Here is a 25,575-nt window from a genome sequence, read left to right on the forward strand (position 1 = left end):
TGTGTAGGAAGGAACTGCAGATGCTGGTTTAAACTGAAGATAGAAAAAGCTGGAGTAATTGAACAGGACAGGCAGCATCTCTGGTGAGAAGGAACCCATTCCTTCTCTCCAGATATGCTGCCTGTCTCGCTGAGATACTTTATTTGTGTCTGGCCTTATTTTATTTCAGAGTATGGTGAAAATGCAGAACTGGCATTATCTTTAAAGTACAAAATAATAAGCAATTCCATTGCACTCTGGTAAGACATTTATCCTCGTTAAACAAGGTTATTTCTACATCCTCTGATATTTCTAACCTTCATAACTTTATCTTAACCCTTCCTAGACCTCTTGTTACAAAACAATTTACGTTTGTCAAAACAATAGTGTGTATTTTGCTGGGAGAATGTGATTGGGAGGAGGGAAAGGGAAGCAGGTGTAACAAATAACTCATGCTGTGCATGACCAGGAACAGGAGCCCTCCTGCAGGACACAGAGGAACCATGACACACACGTACGTCCAAGGTGAGCAAGCACGGTTACCTTTATAGTATCCCTTTATCATTTACGAATGTGCAATGCTTTAAAACGAATAATCTAAAGACATCCAACCATCCTGTGGAAAAATGGTCAAATGTCCCCTGAGACATGAAATCAAATGTTAAGTTTTACTCAGCTACTTATTGAAATTTTTAAACAGAGCAGTATAACTGTAAGTTTAAAACACTTGCATTTTAATTACAGAGGCAAAGTTTTGGTAACTTTTGGTTCATTATAAGTTCATTTGATTCTTAATAAGATATTAAGAATCTTTTTGCATAAACATCTGTGTAATTCAGACGCACATGCATCAGCAGAATTCATAAAATATTACAAATTATCTTGCTTTTTTCCAAAATGCTAGTTCGTAGTGTTGTATTTTGGCACACATTTATATCAATGGCTCTGTTATAAATTCCAGGATCGACACTTTAAAGAGTTTAATTGAGCAAGTAATTTGTTACAATTTGTCCCAGCAGTACAGAGACTCAATTTTGCATCACAATGCTATTGGGAAACTCCTGCAATCCAAGCACTTCTATTTCTTGAGTTACTTAATGGTTGCAAGTTCCTGCTTAACTATAATGATAATGATGGAATGTAGTCTTTAAACTGGGGATTGAATTATGTTGGTGCGATCATGCCCAATTATTTTGGTCTCTGACACCACCAGGTTATATATTTTAGACTTTACTTTAGACTTTAGAGATACAGCTCAGGAACAGGCCCTTTGGCCCACTTTGTCTGTGCTTACCAGCGATCACCCCGTACACTAGAATTGTCCTATACACTAGGGGCAATCGATAATTTTACCAAAGCCAATTAACCTACAAACCTGGACGTCTTTGGAGTGTGGGAGAAAACCAGAGCACCCGGAGAAAACCCATACAGTCACAGGAAAAATGTACAAACTGCATGCAGACAGCAGCCATAGTCAGGATCAAACGTGGGTCTCTAGCGCTGTAAGGCAGCAACTCTACTGGCATGCCGCTGTGCCACCCCATGTATCAATCCCATTATAAAGCAACCAGAAAAAAGAACAATGTCGTTTTGGTAAAATCACGCTAATTTCAAATAAAAATATCAAGAAATTAAAGAATTCAGTATAAACACCATATGAAAGAATAACTTGCACGTATACTTGGGGGATTATTTGTTTGACTACATTATCGTTACTTAATCACACATTTTAAAATCACGCTTTATTTTTTCTAACTGCAGAGGTTTATGCAGAGACACATTTTAAACAATGGTCTCTTTTTATGAGTGCAGTGATAAGATTGTCCAGCTGTTAGTTCATGCCCTGAGCTGACAGTAGTCAAGTGTGAACCAGCTGTTTAAATGGGAGAATCCCATAACTCTTGTTTTTAAACTAACTATTGTGATCCTCATGAATGTAAATTATGGCTTGAATAAATAGGAACAAAGAGGCTCAACTTTTAATAAAAATGAACAGCGCTTCATTTGTCATTTCTCTAGAAAAGAACAACCAGAGAGAGATGTTCTGACAGAGATACTGCAGGTGTTTGGTAACACACACATAGAAATACTTCCACCAGTAACGTAGATCAATATAGTAGGCTGTAAATGAAATACATTTACCAATAAACAATTCATAAGAATCACCTTATGATTCAAATAAAAATGCAAAGTTGCAAATATAAGACTCAGTATTTGTAGTTTTTTTAGACGTATAACATAAGTACACTTAAGTACATTTATGTAGAGAAGTATCTGCTGGATAAAGGAATGTGAGAATATGCTCCTTCGTTATGTTAAGCAGTGTTGAAAAAGACACACAGAGAGGATAAAACATAGCTGGGCCTGCCTGTTGAGCTGAATATCCTGCTTCTGCAGTATGTGATATTACACTAAAACAAAAATGATAAAAATAAACTAATAAAGCTGGTGACCAAACGACAAGATCTTTGTGCATAAAGGGCATCTCAGGTTACAAATACTTGACTAATGGACACTCCTCCATATAAACAACATCCCATGATATTGTTACATTCAAAAGTGTGGTTTGCGTACATACGTTTTATTCCTATGAATGGCAGAACTAGTTTCCCCCCCCCTTCCCACTTTGAGTCATTGTTCTTTCCTATCAGTCTTATGTGTTTTAATGCTATTCATTGCAATATTATGTAGGTAGAGTTACTATATCAAATGATTTTTGTGCACGTTATGTATTACGGACAAAATCGACTTATTAATGCCTGTGCACACGGAACCCATTCATTACCCAGCGACAACCTGTACCTTGACATTCAGAATTAGTAGCTGGATTGTTCATATCTTGAAATGAATGATTGAAAATAGAGAGGTGGACCATTTGAAACAATGTGCACTAATGCACAAGCTGACAACAAAGTGATATTCTCCCTCTCCGCGATCTCTTACCCAACAGCACTTTATTTTCTCCTCTTCACATTTGAAAGGAAAACCTCTCTCGGGAGTCATGCCTTTTAGTATTTATGGTTCCTTCTATAAAGGTCAACTTCCAAGTCTTAAAATTCACTTGACATCTCTGGTCACATACATCATGCACAGACTAGCATCAGGTTGAATTTCTTTGATTCAATTGATTGCTCTGTGATCAATGGATACCCTTCACTACCTCATCAAAGAGGCCACACGATGAATATAGGGTAAATAAATGACTGGAAATATACACATGTTGAAATCTTATTTACTAGACAAACACTTATTTATCAGAAGACACCACTGCTTAGCTCTAGATGACATCTTCCTCTTTTAGTCTGTGAGCACAACTGGAATGTTGTATTGTCATCCTAGGCTGTGCTCAAACAGCTTGTTACAGAGGTCGGACATACAGCTGAGTGCTTCTTTCTATAGTTTAGTATCAGTAGAAATGGTCCCAAAATATCAATTTCCATTCAGTTATTGCGATTATTAGCATAAAACCACACATGGCGACTTGTCTGAAACATCTTTATTGATTTCAATTACATTTGATGTGGTAATAAGTGATCCAACCTGAACAATTAATGTGTTAACCAATAATAGCCACCAAGAATGACCAAACCCACCCACACTATCACCTTACATTTAATGTGTTTCCTCAGTGCTCAAGAAAACATGTTAACATGATTCAATAAGATACAGTTTCTGTATACACCACGCGTATGTGACCTTTGAATATTTTTATTTCCATACAATAAGGATGTCCTTGTGGCATGCAATGTCTCTTCTCTCCACAAAGGCACATTTAGTGACATTACAAATACACGATCAAATCCTCACATTGAAAGTGGAGTAGAATAAATATCATTGTGCACCCCAGTAGAGGAGTATGCAGCAAGACATTTTTGTCACGTTATTTTGAAATTTGCAATGTGTGCAATTCAATGAAGGGAGCAAAGGACTTGAAATTAATTCATACCTTAATAAATATCCAAACCATAATTTTGCATTGTGGCCCTAACTAAAAACAAATCATATTCTGTTTGTCCTTTTACAGAAAAGGATTGATGAATTCATCATTAATTACAATACCAAAACATTACCAGTTTCAGATATGTGTATATTCATGCACAAATATTCATTTAAGGTACTCAAAAGGCTTCATGATATATCCATGGACACTCCACTCCACCTAAATAACTTTCACCAAGCTGTCAAAGTTCTTCCTGAAGTAATAAGAATGCACACATATTGAAAGATAAATTCACCAAAAAAACAAACACAATTAACCTTCTTTGCTTCATTCCATTTCTAGTCAATTTACAAATATATTGTTGAAAGATCCAGCTTTGCAACATAAACAGTGCCACGATCAGAAAATTAGTTCAAAAATAGTTGTAAAAATAATTCTTCTTTCAGCGGTCCAATTCTACCATGGGGTGACTTCATATATCTGTGTATCACTGTCCATTCTCAATCTGTTTCGTTCAGTGCACCTGTGGAATGTAATATATTAGAAATATATAATTTTGCATATATCCACACAGTTGCTTGTTGTTTTTCATGCGGCATCATTATTCACATTAACCGACAGTTTCAAAGTTGCTAATCAACCTCCTGTGCGACAAAGTGGTTAAGGGCCTGTCCCATGAGCATGCGACTGCATGCAGCAAGCGCGACCTAACATGGTCGCTTGAGCCGTACGGTCTCACGGTGCTGGTCCCACTCCGATCGCCGGAGCCGTATGGAGTTGTGCGGAGCTGGTCCCGACAACGCGCGGGGCTCCGAAAAACTGACACTGTCCAAAAATTCCGTGCGGCAACGGCCTGCCGGCCCGCAACCGCATTGAGGCCGTACGCACCGCCTCGACGCCGTACGCATCGTCTTGACACCGTACGTAGCGTCTTGACGGCGTACGCCTAGCGTGAACTTCCCACGGACTTCGCTCGAACTTCACGTCAACTCGTACGGGATCACTCGACCTCCGCATGGCCCCCACTTCCGGTTTGGTCGCGCTCGCTGCCTGCAGTCGCATGCTGGTGGGACAGGCCCTGTACGGGGATCACTCAACCTCTGCGCGGCCCCCGCGTCCGGTTTGGTCGCGCTTGCCGCATGCAGTCGCATGCTCGTGGGACAGGCCCTTTACTGTTCATGTGTAACCAACGATGTGTGGTGGCAAAATAGTTGGCCATAGTGTCATCATAGCAGAGTCCAATTCTGATGTCACCCAAGATCCAGAAAAAAAACATTTTCATAAGGAAGCAGGTGTGGCTAAAAGCTAATCGGGGAGCTGCAGGTATCGAGGTATCTAGTGCAATAGTGGAAGGCAATGACGGCATTCCTAGTGCCCATAGTTAATTTAAAGATCACAATACAGAGTATTGAAAGTATGACTCAGCCACTCACTGAATGAATATAGAGTCACATGAAAAGTTTAACATTTTTAATAAAAATGGATGGCATATTGCAAAAGGAAAGAACTTATACAAGTAAAACATAACTGCTGTTTAGGCACCATAAGAGCCTTTAATGACAAGCACAAGAACACGCCAATGAGTGGTTTCTATATTATAATATAATCAGTCTTGTTCTACTTTCTCATTGATCTGATGGGTGTTTGTGTAAATTGTGTTGTGTCTTGGTTCTTCTACTTGTGTGTATGATGGCAGAAACCAATTTTTGTTTGAACCTCAATGAGCCCATAGTTAATTGGTTCCTCAATGAGGTTCAAATGACAACAAATAAATTGTATCCTTGTATCTCGCTTCATTTAGATAAAATAACGATATTCTTCAAAACTTCCGTACATCAGGATATACAGGATTTGACAATATATTTGTCACATGAGAAAATGCCAAATTATTTCTAAATTGGTATTTATTACTGTTAATCAATAAAAATGTAAAAGGAAACTCTTAATCCGTTTTATTTATTATTTAAACTTTTAATGACATTCCTAACACTTGCTACTTTGTGATTTGGCACCAATGTAGGTCACGATATCGTTTTTTTTTCCTTAGTTATGTCGTCCAATGCAGTAACAAAAATATTGAATGAAACCACTTTAAATCTCATGGTAAGACCACAAGAACATTAAAAAACAAGAAGAGTGAATCATTTGGCTCCATGAAGCTTCTCTGCCATTTAAAAATGTTTAATGCCTCAAAACATTATTTTCCTGCTTTCTCCCCACATCTCTTGATTTGATCTCTGTTTTCAAAGCAATTCACGTCTGAGTCTCTCCAGCCCTCTGTCATGCTTAATCCCAAAATCTCATCACTGTGAGTAACGAAATGCCTTCCAATTTCAGACCTAAATGGCCAGCCACTCGTCTTCATACTGTCACTGTTAACTCTACACTCCTTAGCTAGAAGAAATATCCTCCCCTTTGTTACCTGTCAACCCCCATTATATATTTTGTTGAGGGCATATGTCACTCCCCACACTGTACCACTAACATTGCAGATTCATGGACCCACTCCATTTCAATCTGGAAGTTGCATTAAACCTAATTCCCACTAACAATATTAAATTCAATGCAATGCCCTATAATTTTTTTTTAACTTCATACTTTTCCCAAACAATCCTTGCCAGTTAAATTCTGAAAGAATCAAATTATTTTAGAGTGGCTAAAAAAAAATTGATATAGTGGGTCATGCTGCTCCCTGCATTTACCCTGGAGTTATCACATGTGATGATTATATCTAATGCCCTTTAGATGGGTGAAATCCACACTGATTCAGGGAGTAGCTCTTCAGTCACTTGGAAGAGGTAGTTGTGAAGGATGCAGTCTGGTGACATTAATTGCAGCAGGGAACAGACAGACTGTTTTGAAGATGCTACAGTTAGATTTATTTTAAAGATGATCACAATTATGACATCCCCGAGTCCCTGAACATATTCTCCTCAAACCAAATGCGTAGAATGACGTTCTGGATTTGTCATTTAAGTTCCTTTCTCCTGAGATTTAAAACTTAAGCAGGGATACCTCTCATTCCATGGTCTTGTTTTTATTTGTTTTTTTTTAAATTTCATATCTATTTATTTTGATTACTATCAGCAGTCCCACTCCTGTGGATATGTTTGGTCCATCCGTCATTGCAAATTCCCATTCATGCTTCTCCACACTTAGCACAATGTTCTACCACAACAGCAGCTTAAAGAAAGTGATTGGATTTCCACCATGATTTAGTTCTTTGACATCCATATTAGCCTCTTTTTAGATTATGTTTCTTTACATTGCATTTTGTTCCACATTCTTCAATATTTCCAATCCAGGACCCAACATAGAAACATAGGTGCCAGGAGTAGGCCATTCGGCCCTTCGAGCCTGCACCGCCATTCAATATGATCATGGCTGATCATCCAACTCAGTATCCTGTACCTGCCTTCTCTCCATACCCTCTGATCCCTTTAGCCACAAGGGCCACATCTAACTCCCTCTTAAATATAGCCAATGAACTGGCCTCAACTACCTTCTGTAGCAGAGAATTCCAGAGATTCACCACTCTCTGTGTGAAAAATGTTTTCCTCGTCTCGGTCCTAAAAGATTTCCCCCTTATCCTTAAACTGTGACCCCTTGTGCTGGACTTCCCCAACATCGGGAACAATCTTCCTGCATCTAGCCTGTCCAACCCCTTAAGAATGTTGTACGTTTCTATAAGATCCCCCCTCAATCTTTTAAATTCTAACAGTTTAGCTACTTACACCAAACATTCCAAGTATGCAGCTTTGTTGTAAGCATTGCCCATGCCAACTAGATTCTACAAATCTTCACCAGTCTTTTCCCTACTTTATTAAATTTAGCCTCAACCAAGCATTTGCCTACCCATATACCCCACTAAGCAGGGCATTAGGACAACTGCTTCTTCTTACTTTCCATACTCTTTGGCCCAAATTATTCCATCCACTTTGTCTCATTCATAGCCACTTCTTCATCCCAACTTTTTGTTTTCCTCACCAAGCTGCATCAATTCATCTCCCAAACTACTTCCTAACCTTCCCATTTACTCCTTTCACTTCATCTCCCAATACACCCCTTGTCTTGTCAGTTAATCATCTCTCAAGCATTCCCTTCTAACTTTTCCTCCCTTTACCTTCCCAATCTTTCCTGTCCAACCTCGCATCCAGCTGCAGTTCTTGCCTTTCATTTTCCTCTTTCATCTACTCTCTCAATTATGATTTGCCTCCTTGTTTCCACTCTTTCCCAACTTTATGCAACTCCATCAATAAATCTGGAGCTATGTGTCATTTAAAAGCAGTCATGGCAGCTTTTGCATCAAGTTCTACAAACGTTCCTGATTAATTGTGAAGCCATGGGGCTAGTACTTTCTAGATCCTTTTGCATACCCAGTCAATATTCCACATTTTCAAGAGACCATTGATGTCATAGTTATATTGCAACGAGGAGGGCAGGTTGATATTTCCTGCCTCAAGATTTAGTATATTAAACAAGTAGAATATGATTGTATTGTGGCGGCTCTCAAGGGTCGGACCATCCTAACTGTCGAATCCCTCGGCACGGGAGGCCATTGCTTGCTGGGGCCGTACTGCTGGTGCACCCGCGGGAAGATGCCCCGACTGCTCCCACGGTGGAGGCCTTGGAGTCGGCGGTTGGTGCCGTGCTGGAGCAACTGACGGACGTAGTTTGGCGGCCCCTGGCCTTTTTCAGCCCGCACCTCAACCACGCGCAGACCAAATACAGCGCTTCGATCGCGAGCTCCTGGCTTTGTACCTGGCAGTGCGCCACTTCCACTACTTCCTGGAGGGCCGCCCGTTCACCGCCTGCAGGGACCACAAGCCACTCACTTTCGCCCTGGCGAAGTTTTCCGACCCCTGGTCCGCACGACAGCAGCGGCAATTGGCACACATTTCGTAGTATACCACATCCATCCGCTACGTCGAGGGGAAAGAGAACCGGGTGGCTGACGCATTGTCCCGCCCCACTATCGACGCCGTTTTCGAGGTGGCGCCCGGAATTGACTATTCTGCCCTGGTGGAGGCACAGCTCACGGACGGAGAGATGCCCGCCTACCGGACTGCCATCTCCGGCCTCCGCCTCGAGGATGTCCCACTCAGTCCTGGAGGAGCGACGATCCTGTGCAATGTATCGTCCGGTCAGCCGCGCCCCATCGTCCCTGCCGCCGGAGGGTTTTCGAGGTGATCCACGGACTGTCTCACCCATCAATCCGGGCGACAACGGCACTAGTGGCCGCTCGTTTCATGTGGCACGGTCTGCGCAAGCAGGTTGGCCACTGGGCTCGCACCTGCATTCCGTGCCAGATGGCAAAGATCCAGCGCCATGTCCGTGCGCCTCTCCAGGAGTTTGGTCTACCTCACGGGCGATTTGACCATCTCCACGTAGACATTGTGGGGCCTCTTCCGCCGTCCCAGGGCATCATCCAGTCCTCACGATGGTGGACCGCTTCACGCGGTGGCCGGGGACCATTCCGCTGGCCGACACTTCAACAGTTACGTGCGCTCGTGCGTTGGCCACGCACTGGATTGCTCGCTTCGGAGTGCCGGCTCGCATCTCCTCGGACCGGGGGCCACAGTTCACCTCCGAGCTGTGGTCGGCCGTGGCTCGCTTGCTTGGGGTGTGGCTGCACAACACCACCGCTTATCACCCGCAAGCTAACGGTCTGGCGGAGAGGTTCCACCGGCAGCTCAAGACAGCGCTGAAGGCGCGACTCTCCGGCCCAGACTGGATGGACGAGTTGCCGTGGGTCATGCTGGGCATTCGGACTGCTCCTAAAGAGGACTTGGCCTCATCATCAGCGGAGCTCGTGTACGGGTCGCCACTCACGGTGCCCGGGGAGTTCGTTCCGTCGGCGCCGGGGCAGCAGGGAACGCCCTCATCCACCTTAAAGCGCCTTCGTGAGCGAGTTGGCAGGCTCGCACCCGTCCCGACATCCCGCCATGGGACATTTCGCCCGCATGTGCCATCAGCCCTCCGGGACTGCCCGTACGTTTTCCTGCGCCGTGATGCCCCACCGGACGCCACTCCAGTGGCCGTACGAGGGCCCGTACCGGGTGCTGGAACACGGACAGACGACCTTTGTGCTGGACATGGGGGGCCGGCCAGAGGCCGTGTCGATTGACCGGTTGAAGCCGGCACACCTGGACATTGGTTGGTTGCCCAACCTCGGCCTCGAAGGGCGCCCCCCCCTTCACGGCCCCCTCTGCCTGTCACTCCACCTGTCCTCCCGCCGGTCCCTCGAACTATCCCTCGACCTGTCCCTCCAGCCCCACGATCGGCTGACTTCCGCACGCGGGCCGGCCAGGTTGTGCGCCCGCCGGTGCGTTTCGTGCCTCGGGTTCTGGGGGGGGGGGGGGGTCCTGTGGCGGCTCCCAAGGGTCGGGCCATCCTAACTGTCGAACCCCTCGGCACGGGAGTGGTTCAGTCCGGAGGCGGTCCTTAAGCAGAGGGTTTAAAGGCAGGGGTTTGGGTGCCATTTTCTCTCGTGTGGACTTCCCTACAACCGGGAGGAACACAAGTAAAGGTGCCTCTCGAAATACTTGACTCCTCTCTTTCGTTTTGAGACCTACGCAACACATTTTTTTTATACATGAATTACAGTTTAAAATTTGATTGCTCTGATTCACCTGTTTCTTGATTGCCGATATCTGTATCAGAACTGGAGTCACAGTTCTCATTCTGTCTCGTTGCTTTCTCAGCCGAAAGTTCGTTATTATCCTAAAATAAAATAGAAATTTAAAACTCAATACTGTTCGCTGCGAAGTTTGACAAGCTTTAATTTTACTGTAATATGAATCAACTAATAGAAAAATTATCACAAAGATTTGTTTGAAATGTGATCAAAACATGAATGGCATTAGTGAAGAAAAATCATAAATGTTTCAATGGATTTATTGCATTTCACGCAAATGCCCGTCCGGATATGGAAATGTGGGGGCGGTTTTAAAGGACACCTTGCATGTCGACGACCGAGGACCGGAACGTGCCCCGTCAGGCCCGACTCGCCCCGCAGGCCTCCCAGGGGATTACGGTGAAGCTGGGCGGCGAGGCTTGTCTGGGCCGAAGGAGCCTCAGCAGTGGCGGCGATGGGAGCTCGGCGGCGACAACGGGTGCCTCGGCGGTAGGGGGAGCATTGGTGGCAGTGGGGCCTCGCCTCAATGAGCATGAGGGGGAGGGGAAAATAATGGGGAGCCAGCATGGGGGGACAACGGAGGACCCGGCGTGGGGGAGGGGGGGGGGGGGACTCGCTAGTTTAGAATCCTCTGCCCAGCGGATATGTCTGTGTTTGTTTGTTCTGGTGAAAGCGCTGTGCACACGGCAGCCAGACAACACTCGCTTGTCTTTTTTCTTTTGTTTTCACTTTTAATTTCAAGTTGTGAGTGTCGGCAGTCCAATATCCCTCCACGGATAAATAACGTTTTATCGTATCGTATCGTTTCAAGGATTGGGGTTGTACAGTGGCGATGCAGTGGAGTTGCTGCCTCACTGCGCCAGTGACCCGGGTTCAATCTTGACTGTAGGTGCTGTCTGTATGGAGTTTGTACGTTCTTCCTGTGACCGCATGAGTTTTCTCGAGGTTCTCCGGTTTCCTCCCACACTCCAAAGATGTACAGGTTTGTACATAAATTGGCTTTGGTAAAAAATGTAGAAATTATCCCAAGTGTGTACGATAGCGTTAGTGTACGGAGATCGCTGTACGGAGATCGCTGGTTGACGGAGACTTGGTCGGCCAAAGGTCCTGTTTCTGTGCTGTATTTCTTAAGTCTAAAGAAATAAACATATTGCTCTGAAATGTGTTTAATGGCAGTAAACTCTTAATATCGTTTTAAACTCCACTATTCTCTCCCAGAATCATTTTTCAAGGAGGGGATACTACAAAGTGCACACTATAGCCTAGCCCCAGGGAAGTATTCCCCTTATCCTCACCACCTTCCACTTTTAACTAATTCCCATTTGGCTTTTCTTGGCAGCTCCCAGTGCAAACAGAAGCGATGTAGAACTTGCCCCCCCTACCTTGCCCCTCCCATTCTGTTCTCAGCCTCCCACAGTTCCAAAAGTCTCTTATTTAAATGTAATGAACAGATTCTTCGTCTTCTAAACAAGGACTTTTACAGACTTCTGAACTCAACACTGATTTCAACAATTTCAGATCGGGAGCATTTCCAGTTTGTTTTTTTTTGTTTTATTTCCCTGCCAGTAACTTCCCTGCCAGTATTCTCTCCTTTTCTCCCACATATTTTAGTCGATTGATACATACTGCATGTAAACGGGTCCGTCGGTCCACAGAGTCCATGCTGACCACTGATCACACCAGGGGCAATTTGCAGAGGCCAATTAACCTACAAACTGGCATGCCTTTGGAAGATAGGGGGAAACGGGAGTGCCCGAAGGAAACCTATGCGGTAAGTGGGAGTACGTGCAAACTCCACACAAATAGCACCCAAGGTCAGGATCAAACCCAGGCCACCAACGCTGAGACAGCAGCTCTACCAACTGTGTTATTGTGCCACCTCGCATTACATTTATTTTTGCTCTAACATTCTAACATGCCCCCCGAAATGTGAACTCTTTCCCTCCGTCTTCCTCTTCTCAGTTGGCCCACAGAACTTCCCTCCAGGTTGTAAAATAAGATGAAGATATTTCCAGGATGAATGGAAACAATTTAACCATTGCTGCCTTCACACCAGTGCCCAACTTCAGTTACAGAGATAATACTTGCATTTGTGCACATCTAGTGGTTAAATTCCAAGTCATCATCGACTCATTCAACAAAAAATGAGACTTACACTAAACATCTGTGAAACAAAGGCTCTCCAGCACTTGATCATGCTGCACAAAGCCATTTGTTCACAATAAAGATCCCTGGAAAATGTGGATTATTTTCCATATCACAAGAGCCATCGCTTGTAGAAAGCAGACATGGATGATGCAATTCACCTCCGCCTCCAGTCTGCCACCACACATCTTGCCCAACTGAGGAAATAATGATTAAAGAACAGGATCTAAAAACCTGGGACTAATTTAATGGTCCATTGATCACACCGGGAGCAACTGGGCAATAGGACACTAGTCATCGCCACATTCCTATACTTTATAGACTCTGACCATCTAAAAACTGAAGAGGCACCACATTTGTGGTTTCTACAAAGCCCAGGGCAGTATTAGTGTCTCTCCACAACAACCACTAATGCTTCATCTATGGCAGAGTTCCCACGTTAGGCTCAACAACCACTCCAGAGAAACGGAATGGAAGTAAGTCATGACCCCTCGAGTGGATCTGAAGAAGATGCAGGAAGTGGACAATGAAGAATATATTAACAGAAGCCCTGGGACAGATTCCTGTGTGTTTCCCTGATCAGGAAAAATATACTCCATTGAAAAGAAGGCCAAGGCTGAACAAAACATCAAAGAGACTCAATTGCAATTTGCTCAACTATTCATTATTCCATTTAAATAGTACAGATTACATAATGGAAGTGAAAATGATAAACAAAATGCTGGTTAAATAACGTATGTCTCACGCAGCAACTTTACAGAGAGAAAGAGTTCATGTTTTGGGTCTATGACGTTTCAAATGCTTTTTACATTATTAAATGAAAACATAAATTAACCCAAATATCTGGGTAAGCCTTTCATAAAAATGAGAGTCTGGGGGTCGGAAGAGGAGCAATCAATGTCCCCATCAACTCCACTGAGTCACTATCAAGGACACTTTGTGGAAAATATTGTTGGCAAACAGAAGAGTGGCTAATGACTGGGAGCAAATTAGAGCTGGCCAAACGTGTGTCTTCTGGGGCTTGAACAAATGAAATCAGAGACAAAGTTTACAGACAATATTAATATTTAAATTGACAATTATCAACATTTAAAATGGGTAAACTGAGGGAACTAAATAGATTAATAAGCTAAATGTTTTGAATTGCTAAGGAGCGCTTGCTTATGATATTTCTCCTCCTGGTTTTTTTTTTGTCCTTCCTCCTGAGTCCTGCCAGACCCACGCCACATCAAGTAATTTCATATTAGATCGTAAATGCTGAGCAGAGTCAAACCTTTTTATACCGAATTCAAATTCATGCCTTCATTAAAATAAATATCCCGGTTTTAAAAGAAGTGGGTAAGTTTCTTAATATGACTAAACATTTTCTCAACAAAACAACAAAGTCTTTTAATTTCATACTTGGAACCCACTTGTAGTGACTGGGTTCTAGATAGTTGATTTCGTTTATGATAGGGAGAGAATAATCAAATCTAAATCTAGATCTAAATCTAATCTAAATCTAAATCAAATTTAAATCAAATCTAAATAAGCGAAATAGCCTCTTCCTGTGCTCCAGGACTCAATGAATCTCAATTAGACAATGCATGGGAATATTAAGGAGGCGGTGTTTGATGTCTTGATCGCCACATTAAGGTGGATAAGTCCCCAGGGCCTGATGGATGTTGTCCCAGTATGTGGAGGGAAGCAAGGAATGAGCTTGCTGGAGCTTTGACAGAGATCTTTGTCAAGAGAGTCAAGAGTCAAGTCAAGAGTGTTTTATTGCCATATGTCCCGACGGGACAATGAAATTCTCACTTGCTGCAGCACAACAGAATATGTGAATATGTAAACATAGTAAATAATGAGAAAAAAGAAAAAGTTCAATAAATAACAAATATAGTGCAAATAACAAATAATAATAGTCTTTTGCAATTCAGAGCTTATTCGTTGTTGTGTTTAATAGCCTGATGGCTGTAGGGAAGAAGCTGTTCCTGAACCTGGACGTTACAGTCTTCAGGCTCCTGTACCTTCTTCCTGATGGCAGTGGTGAGATGAGTTTGTGGCCAGGATGGTGTGGGTCCTTGATGATTTTGGCTGCCCTTTTTGAGGCAGCGACTACGATAGATCCCTTCGACGGTGGGGAGGTCAAAGCCGGTGATGGACTGGGCAGTGGTCACAACTTTTTGTGGTCTTTTTTGCTCCTGGACGTTCAAGTTGCCGAGCCAGGCCACGATGCAACCAGTCAGAATGCTCTCTACCGTGCACTTGTAGAGGTTTAGGAGAATCCTCTTCGACATGCTGAATCTCAGTAATCTTCTCAGGAAGTAGTCACTGATGTACCTTCTTTACAATTACATCGGCGTGCTGAGTCCAGGAAAGATCTTCTGATATATGCACGCCCAGGAATTTGAAGTTATTGATCCTCTCCACCATCGTCCCATTGATATAAACAGGATTATGGGTACACATCCAATCCCAACCAAAGTCCACAATCAGTTCCTGGGTCTTACTGATGTTGAGAGCCAGATTGTTGTGCTGGCACCATTTGGTCAGTCGGTCGATCTCACTTCTATACTCTGACACGTTCCCATCTGTGATTCGTGCAACAACAGTGGTGTCGTTGGCGAACTTGATGATAGAGTTTGCATTATGACCGGCTACGCAGTCATTATAGAGTGAGTAAAGCAGGGGGCTGAGCACGCAGCCTTGAGGTGCTCCTATACTAATAATTACTGAGGGTGAAGAGGTTCCTCCAATTTTAACAGACTGTGGTCTGTGGATGAGGAAGTCGAGGATTCAATTGCAGAGGGATGCGCAGAGGCCCATTTTCGTGAGCTTGATAAACAGCTTGGAAGGGATGATGGTATTAAACGCCGAGCTGCAGTCTATAAACAACAGCCTGACGTAGGTGTTTTTATTGTCCAAGTGGCCCAGAGCGGAGTGGAGAGCCAGTGAAATGGCATCCTCCGTTGACCTGGTGTGGCAGTATGCGAACTGTAGTTGATCGAGGTTGTTGTTGAGGTAGGAGTTGATTTGCACCATAACCAACCTCTCAAAGCACCACAGACGTTAGTGCCAGTGGTCGATAGTCATTGTGGCGCGTCACATAAAGGGCCTGTCCCACTTGGGCGTCATTTGCGTGTCACGCAGGTGGCGCACGTAGATTTTGTGTATCCCAAAATCCTATGGCGACACTGCGTCACTGCCTACGCCACCACGTCTCACCACGCGCCATACACGCGTAATGCACGCCATGCATGCGTGACGTGTAAATGATGTTGCGTCATGCGTCGTGACGCGTAAATTATGTTGCGTAATGACACGCAAATAACACCCAAGTGGGACAGGCCCTTTGCTCTTCTTGGGCACCAGTATTATTGATGCCCTCTTAAAGCAGGTGGGAACCACAGACCTCAGAAGTGAGAGGTTGAAAATCTCTTTCAGCAATGGGCATGGTGCCAGAAGACTGGAGAATAGCCATGGTTGATCCTTTGTTTAAAAAAGGCAACGGTGATACCCGGCAAATTGTAGACTGACGAACCTTACATCAGTATTAGGGAAATCTTGGTAGAACATTTTCAGGGACAGAAGATAGACACAAAAAACTGGAGTGTCTCTCTTCGGTTTAAACCAGCATCTGCAGTTCCTTCTTACACATTTTTAGGGACAGGTTTTACTTGCAGTTGAAAACATTTTTTTTTGACTGGAGGGCTGTGAGCAGGGGTGTTCAGCAAGGATCTTTGCTGGGACTGCCGTTTGTAATATATTAATGATTTGGATGAAAATGTGTGTGGTCAAATTAGAAAGTCTGCAGATCACATGAGAATAGTTAGATCTGTGGAGAATGAGGAATGTCAAAAGATAAGCAGAATATAGATCAGTTGGAATTCTGGGTGGAGAAATGGCGGATGGAGTTTAATCCGCACAGGTTTGAGGTGATGCATTTTTGGGAGGTCAGGAAGTATACAGTAAATGGCAGCACCCTTAAGGGCCTGTCCCACTTTCACGAGGTAATTCACCAATTCTCCCGAGTTTTCCCGATTCAAACTCGCAGAATGTTTGTAACGAGTCCATAGGAAGTCGTAGGATTCCGTAGATATACCATAGCAGCTCGTTATGCGAGCCATAGGTACTCAGGGCATCGGGTTAGTCGGGACGTTTTTTCCAGCCCAATAAAAAAATGTCCACGAGTGAAAAAATGGTCGAGATGAAAGAAATTGCAACTTTTTACTCGTGAAAGTGGGACAGGCACTTTAGGAGCACTGATGGACAGAAGGATTTGGGATGCAATCCCATTGTTCCTGGAAGGTGGCAATACGAGTGGTTATAGTGGGGAAAAAAGGCTACAGCCTTCATTGGTCAGGAGATTGCGTATAAAGTTGGCATGTCATGTGCAGTGTTGGTCACCCTATTACAGTAATTATGTGGAGGCTTTAGGGAGCGTGCAGAAGAGGATCACCAGGATATTGCCTAGATTTGAGTGTATTAGCAAAAAGGAGAGCTTTGACAAACTTGGATTGTGGTGCATCAGAGATTGAGGGGTGACCTGATAAACGTGCAGACAGTTCCCTGGTTACATATGGGATCTATTTCTAAAAACTGTTGAAAAGCCGCTTTCTCTGTAAATCAGGGACATCCATTTTTATAGCCAACCATATTGTAATGCTCTGCATACACTTACCATAATTCTTTCACTTGATTTAATAATCACCCTTGCACTACCCATAATTAAACAAATAACGCATACACTGTATCCTGTCATGAATGAATACCATGAAATACTTTATTATTATAATTACTTGCTTTAAATATGTCTGAGCAAATTTGCGTAAAGTTACATGTTCTTAAGTCAACTTATTCGTAACTCGGAGAGCACCTGGATATTTTTAAATTATGAGGCATAGACAGGTAGATATTCAGTTGATTTCCCCAAAGGGTGGAAATGTCATTTACCAGAAGGCATGGATTTAAGGTGAGAAGGGGGATGTTTAAAGGAGATGTGTGAGGCCAGTTTTTTTTACCCACAGAGAAACATGGTGACAGGGAAGGTGACAGAAGCAGGTGCGATGACAACATTTAAGAAGCATTTGGACAGACACGCGAACAGGCAGGAAATAGAGGGATAAGGATCATTTGCAGGCAGATGGGATTAGTTATATAGCATCACTGTTGGTGCAGGCATGGTGGGCCAAAGAGCCTGTTTGCATGCTGTGCTTTTTCATGTTTTATGTTCTATCGTCATTTAGTAAGGAAGTACGGTGGACCGAATTACTGTAATGTTCCATGTGCACACTGATGTCTTTCTTTTTGTCAATCTTCTCTGCATTTATTTTTCTTCTGAGGATATCAACTCTTTCTCAGATAGCTCCATGTACTGCCATCTGGTGCCAAACTATTTTTATGAAGGAAACTCCACTTGCTCACATCTGAGAGAACTCGAGCCCCCACCATGAATGTCTCCTGTCATTATGGTTGCTCCTTTTAAAATACTGAAACTATCTCAAAGATGCCTGGGGACTGCACTAACATTAATTTAGTTTTATGATTCTGTGAACTTTCTAATGAATTTAACTTTAATATTATTAAAGCCTTCCAAACCCCTGCAATCTTTGATGCCCTCTATGCTGACTGTGAACTCCAGGATGAGAACCTCTCGACTGGAATAAACCTAGGGCAAGAGCTAAAACTGCAAATGCTAACAAGCTGCGTGTTCTTGGGTGACATCAAAGCTAAACCCAATCTATCTTTCTCCAAAGTTTGAACATGCACAAGGTACTACTGGAAAGTTAGCAGAAGCTAGAACTTTGGCTAACATTTCCACTTTCTGGGAAATGTGTCTGACTGTATAATTGCAATTATAGTTCTGATCAACTAATTTGAGAAACTGCAATTAATTTTCTGTTTTGTAAAACTTTATACCTGAAGTGCTTTCCTCGCTGGCTTTTCAGGTGAAGGAGTTTTTAAACAATGTGGACATCCTTCACTTGTAATACATCCTTCACTTGTAATACATTCCATCAAGTACAATATAAATTCTCAATGGATATACTTACTTTTATTTCTCCATTATTCTCTATTTCTTCTTCCACATTATTACGATCCTCACTAGGGTCGTACGAGTAAATTGGCACCAACTTGTTGCGTAGGTTTTCTAACCTTTGAAGAAAAAATAAAGGCTTTTTAGGATGGATTAATCTTTTAACTATTGAAGCAAGAAATACTTACTAAAGAAAACATTTAATAAATATACAACCTACCATTATTGTAACCCCCTCAGTTAAGAAATTCTGAGCAAGTCTGCTGGACCTTGGGCCATTAATTCTTTCATGTTACATTTGACTAGGACACACCTTATTAAAGTAGTCAAAAACTTGGCTTCTGTGCACATTCAAATGATGGATTAGCAATAGCTTTTAACCCGTACGTTTTCCGACAGTTCATACGTGAAACATATTTATCAAACAGCAAAAAAGTTAGTTATTTGGACATTTTATTAGGATCTTGTGATAGATGTCTGTTGAAGAACATATGCGATGTGCAGAGTAACCATTCTCTGTGGTTTTGATCCCCTCGAGTCAGTAGCAAGTTATATGTATTCCAAATGGGCTTTGAATATATCATTAATTTGCTTCCTCTATTAACCTGGTAAGTTCTTATCATTACAAAGCTTGGAGTGACTACTTCGGTAGCCTGGTGTCAGGTATACACAAACGTACACAAACACCATCTATGTCATGATGCTTGATGCGTGAGGTTAAAGTGGTCTTCATTCTGGGGTGGAGGTGATGCAAGTTGAACAGTTTCCCAATTCTTCTGACAATTAGATCCACTCCATCAGGAAACCACTTGAAAGCGATGGGCCGCATTGTGGCCAAAAAGATTGGAATAGGATCACAGGATGCTGAGGTTACTATTTCTTCCATCTCTTCACATGCAGGACTGTACTTGTAAAATAACAGCCCTCTAAAAATCAATCTCTCTTGATACCCCATTAACTAGATCTTTTTTTCTCCTTACTTTCAAACCACAACATTTAAATGAGCTGACTTGTGATATAGTGTGCAGTTATATCATATTACCGTCAATCCATGCAATCGTAAAGCAGAAATAATCACGTCGCTGCATTAATCTGCAAAACAATATGCTTATTTTCTCAGGCATATAATTAAGAAACATTTTACATATGCTAAAATGTCTCATAACAAATATGTCTTCTCATATGTCACATTCATCACAGTTTTTAAATGTGTACATATTAAAGCTGTAAAGAGATCAGTTTCCTAATAAGTGAGATCGGATAAAATGTGCTTTTTATTTCTCATTTTGCAGCTTAGCTTAATATTCAATTACATTCCCAATAAACATGATTTCCTATGTACTAGGTATTTGAACAGGTAGATTTTTTAGTAGTTTATCAAACTCATAATGCTAGTTTGCAAATTTAGCATGATTCATGGATGGGCACATTATTTTTGATAATTTGGACAAGTTTGCACAAAAGTCCTTTCATATTTTATTCTCTCGCATGCTTTGATACAGGCAAAGTAGGAGGAAATACTATTACCAGCAGATTTGTTGGAATCAATCAAGATCTGAAAGCAGCTCAAAATAGGCTCAGCTCCTTTCATGTAAGAACAAAGAATGTTTGGTGTCTAAAAATATAAAATGTATGCTAACCCATAATATTAATAACTTATGTCTGCACTTTTTACATAAAACTTCTGAATTCTAAATTCTTCCCCATTTCCTTGTCTGTCTAATCTGGACATCACTGCAATATTTTCACTAAACCATTAACAATACACTTGTGTTGGACAGGAAGTGAGACTATAACTCATAATTATTAGACCACATCTTTATGGAAGGCCGAAATGAAAACGTTATTGATCCCAGGCATAATCTTTAACTCTAGTTACCAGACCCCTCTTTGCTCTATTTTAAGATGCTTTCCATTGTTTTTGTATATATACCACTCGTGTTTCTTACTGCAATTATACTTTCCTTTCATTTCTTTTTTCCAACTTACTCCTTTTCCCACCTCCCCCTAGCCTACTCGACTATGACAACACTGGTAACACGTGTGTTTTCACGTGTGTCAAATTGGTTGATGTCAATAGGTTGTTTATTCACAAAAACAACCTAAGAAATAGGAATAGTCCACATGGCTCCTTGTGCTATCTCTGCCCCTCAACAAGATCTTGGTTGACCATGAGCTGAAAAGATCTTATCTCACACCCACAAGTATCATCCTGAAGAAAGCTTTGGACGTCAGAGATAGAAAAAATCCCCTTGTTTTGCTTTTCTTTAAGTTTAGTTTAATTAGTTTAGTTTAGAGATACAGCGTGGAGCAAGGCCTTTTGGCCCACCAGGTCCGTGCCGACCAGCAATCGCCGCACATTAACACTATCCTACACCCACTAGGAACAATTTTTACATTTACCAAGCCAATTAACCTACATACCTGTACGTCTTTGGAGTGTGGGAGGAAACCGAAGATCTCGGAGAAAACCCACGCTGGTCACGGGGAGAACATACAAACTCCGTACAGACAGCGCCCATAGTCGGGATTGAACCCGGGTCTCCGGCGTTGCATTTGCGGTAAGGCAGCAAGCAACTCTACCGCTGCGCCACCGTGACCGCCCAGGAGCTTTTCGAGCCACAAGCATCCCAACCTTTGCGTTTTGTGTTTGGCTGAACAGATTGAGTTAACTTTGGTCTGCATGATTCTGATCATTTGCAATGTATTTATAAACCTAGACATGTCAGCTTGGTTCACCTGCACTGTTGCCTCCAAGCCTGAAGTTCAACTCCATTCCGGTACAAAATCAAGGTAGATTCGAATACTACAATACTGAGATGTTACTGCACTATCAATGATACCTGTCAGCAGAAGACTTCTCAGTTGATATGAGGAAAGAGTAAAGTTGAGCTGTGGGTGAGGAGTCGGAAATGTTCTCATTAATTTGGGCAACAATTCACTCTCACTCAGATTTCATTGCACCACCACAAATGTTGTGGGAATGTTCTTCTCTGTTTAAAATTACTACATTAATGAAGATGCTATGAAGCAATTTCGAAAATGAAGAAGATGTCAAGTTCAGGGGAAGTCTGTTCAAAAAATGAATGTCTACTAAACGCAGTTGATAGTGGTGAAAAGTTCACACTCAACACATCCAAGCAAGAATATAAAGTGCCAAAGAATTGTAATATACAAAGGTAACATAACATGTGTTAACTAAAAATAAATGTAGGCTTCCTGAGAAAAGTGTTGGCCATTTCCTGCATATTTTTCCGCAATGAAATTGTATGCCAGATGGCAACTGAACGGAATTGTGACCCTCAAAAGATAAGTGTCATGTAAAGAGCAATATTACTAAAATTCTAAATTTAGTTTAGAACTTTGTCACCTTTTAATATTAATAACTGAAAACTGGGAGATGGGGAGGAAGTGTGCTGGATAGCAGCCAACTCGAGAAAATATCAATGGGTTTAAGTATTTAAGAAGGAACTGCAGATGGTGGAAAATCGAAGGTAGACAAAAATGCTCGAGAAACTCAGCGGGTGCAGCAGCATCTATGGAGCGAAGGAAATAGGCAACATTTCGGGTCGAGACCCTTCTTCAGACTGATGTAGAGAGTGATCTAGAGGTGGGGGGGGGGGGGGGGGGTGGGCCGCACCTGGAAAGACTGCTTGGGTCCTTGAATGGAAAGGGGGAGAGGCAGAAGGGAACAGTGGGCTGAGGGAGAGGGACTGAGAAGTGGGGGGGAGAAAACAGGGACTACCTGAAATTATAGAAGTCAATGTTCATACCGCTGGGGTGCAAACTGCCCAAGCGAAATATGAGGTGCTGCTCCTCCAATTTACGGTGGTCCTCTCTCTGGCCATGGAGGAGGCCCAGGACAGAAAGGTCGGATTTGAAATGGGAGAGGGAGTTGAAGTGCTGAGTCACCAGGAGATCAGGTAGGTTAATGCGAACCGAGCGGAGGTGTTGGGCGAAGCGATCGCCAAGCCTACGCTTGGTCTAACCGATGTAGAGCAGCTGACATCTAGAGCAACGGATGCAATAGATGAGGTTGGAGGAGGTGCAGGTGAACCTCTGCCGCACCTGGAAAGACTGCTTGGGTCCTTGAATGGAGTCAAGGGGGGAGGTAAAGCGACAAGTGTAGCATTTCTTGCGGTTGCAAGGGAAAGTGCCAGGAGAACATTGACTTCTCTAAACTTCAGCAAGTACAGGCCCAGCGCCAACAAATGCTAGTCATAGGTTAACCTTCTAATTCCTGGGATCAATTTTGTAAACCTCCTCTGGACCCTCTCAAGAGCCAGCACATTCTTCCTCAGATATGGTGCCCAAAATTGCTCACAATATTCCAAATGCAGCCTGACTAGCGCCTTATAGAGTCTCAACATTACATCCCTGTTTTTGTATACAAGCTCTTTTGAAATAAATGCTAGCATTGAGTTTACTTTCTTTACTACCGATTCAACTTGCAGATTAACCTTTTGGGCACCCTGCACCAGCATTCCCAAGACCCTTTGCACCTCCGATTTCTGGAAGATAATTGCAAAAAATAAATATGGTTCTTTTAGTGGCAAAAGCAAAGTAATTACTTGGAACAAATATTAAAATGTCTGTTCCATTAAAATTTTGTTTCTGTCTTCATTGCAGAAAAAAACATGAACAAAGCAAAAATAGTGCAAAACCAAGGAATTAATGACATGAGGAATTTAAAGAACAGTAATTAGTATCACAGGAATATAATATAATCTGGATGATTTAAGATTGATTCAGGAAAACAATTATAAAGAATAACAGGAACATTAGATGTCAGTTGTTTGCAAAACGTTGGAATTCATCAGTAAGCGAGGGGAAACTGTGATTTGGAAAATAATAAAATAATTAAGCAAAATCAATGTGGCTTTACAAATCATGTTTGATAAATGTATTAGTGTGAGGATGTAACCAGAAAGATAAATGACGAGGAATTTATTAGATTGACATTTATATACTTATTAGAAAGGCAATTGACAAGGTGCCACGTTAAAGGCTCACTCAAAAATCTATTTGCATGAACAGAGAATTTATGTTAAATGATTTTAATATCTTAGATTAAATGATACAAACATATCCAAAGCTACTGAAAGCACAAAGCTGGTTGGGCAAGTGTGCCAGGATGAGGGTCAGCAAATGGATTTGACACAAAGGCGATACGTTTAGTGGCTCTGGCTGAAGAGGAAAGACCCCATTTGGTCTCCCAAATAACCGACTAGACAGATGCAGAGGGGGGGGGGGGGGGGGGGGGGGGGGGGGGGGGGGGGGGGGGGGGGGGGGGGGTCTGGGACACCAGAATGCACCGCTGAGCCTACTGGGGACGTCGTGGGTTCAATCAGCGAAACGTCGGTGAAAGTAGGTGTCAACTTGATAACCTCAACGACGTGTCTGCGTAGCCTTTCTCAACATCGGAGGAGCATAGGTGAGTGCAGAAGGCTCCCATCACCATCGGGAGTAAATTGACATTTGGCACTTTGGACTTTTAACATCTTGTCCTGTGTATTTATTTGAAAACATTTATCCCAGAGGGAAATTGGTCTGTCAACAGTCAACAGGTACAGTTACAAAGCTTTGAAAGTGTCATGTTCATTATAATAATATGGTAATTTAAGTGACCAGTTATTGTACAGCACATAGAGATTATCTTTGGTAGAAAAGTGTCAAAAAGTAACTAAATAGTGACATTGTAAAGGCAAATGTCAGTGTGGTGCCACAAGAAATGCAGCAAATAATCATGCATTTAATGCAAGCACCTAAGAAAGAAGATATTGCATTTAGATACAAAAGCAAATAATTCTTGACAATGCAACAGATTGTAAATGTATTAGATTAATTCATGAGTTAATGGTTATTCTTTAAGACTTTTTATGAATGAGAAATTATCTCTGGAATATGCAACATTTTGGAAGGGATTGACAGGATAGATAGTGAAAGGCAGTTTCTTAATTCGAGGGAATCTAGAAAAAGCTAATGGGTTAGCTTCTGTACTGATATAATGAGAAATCTATTAGATACAAAATGCTGGAGTAACTCAGTGAGAGGGGCAGTATCTCTGGAGAGAAGGAATGGGTGACATTTCGGGGCATCCTTCCCATGGTATGGAGCTTGAAATTTTTCAGCTTGAAATTGTGCAATCTGGTGCATACTGTAGCAAGTCTTTTAACTTGCACTTGAATGCAATATTTATTCTTTAAATTGGATTAGCTATAAATAAGGTTAGGCTAAATTACATTCCTAATTACATTCCATAGTAGAGCTAGGCTCTGATCAACAGGTGCAGCGCATGAATGATCTAACTATATTCATGTATGGAAATCATATTTTAATCAAGCGCTTGGCCCATGTTGACCAACCTGGGTCTCACTGCACGCCTGGTACTGCTCCTGATCCTGACTCCAGTTGCATACCTTCTCTCATTCCTGACCCTGAGTCCAGCCTTACACCTGGCCCCCTATTCTACCCTGATCATAGCTGCTTACCTGCTTAGGCCCCAGTGCTGAACACTCCCATTGTCCCAGCTTTGACTGCACACCTAGTACTTATTCCAGACCTTGACTCTGGATGCACACTTGGCCTTGCTCCTATCCCCTCTGCACTGACAATATATCTGGCCCACACATAAAGCCCCTGGACTTAACCTATTACGTTCAAGTCCACAGGTGCTTATCTAATGCGGTAATCTTTTATGGGGCACTTCACGGACCAAATTTTGTGTAACAAAATTTGCTACATCCATTGGCTTCCTTGTTATCTAACATGCTAGTTACTTTGTCAAAGAAGTCATCAATTGGTTGAACACAATTTTTCATCCATAAAATTATATTCACTCAGCTGTATAAGTAT

The 25,575-nt window shown here is 42.4% G+C and overlaps 1 protein-coding gene across 4 annotated transcripts in view; it reads right to left on the reverse strand.

Moving 5' to 3' along the window:
* Positions 1-3,458: 3,458 nt before the first annotated feature.
* LOC129706472 (small integral membrane protein 29-like) overlaps positions 3,459-25,575 on the reverse strand; it is a 112,767-nt gene continuing 90,650 nt past the window's right edge. For all 4 annotated transcript variants that reach the window (XM_055650797.1, XM_055650798.1, XM_055650796.1 and 1 more), the window contains 3 exons: positions 18,737-18,839; positions 10,552-10,642; positions 3,459-4,442 (listed from right to left, as the gene is read on the reverse strand). In XM_055650797.1, the coding sequence (XP_055506772.1) occupies positions 4,420-4,442; positions 10,552-10,642; positions 18,737-18,839 (217 nt within the window). In that variant the 3' untranslated portion in view covers positions 3,459-4,419. The remainder of the gene's footprint in view (positions 4,443-10,551; positions 10,643-18,736; positions 18,840-25,575) is intronic.

The sequence above is a fragment of the Leucoraja erinacea genome, chromosome 19 (genome assembly GCF_028641065.1).
Source record: "Leucoraja erinacea ecotype New England chromosome 19, Leri_hhj_1, whole genome shotgun sequence".
NCBI lineage: Eukaryota > Metazoa > Chordata > Chondrichthyes > Rajiformes > Rajidae > Leucoraja > Leucoraja erinaceus.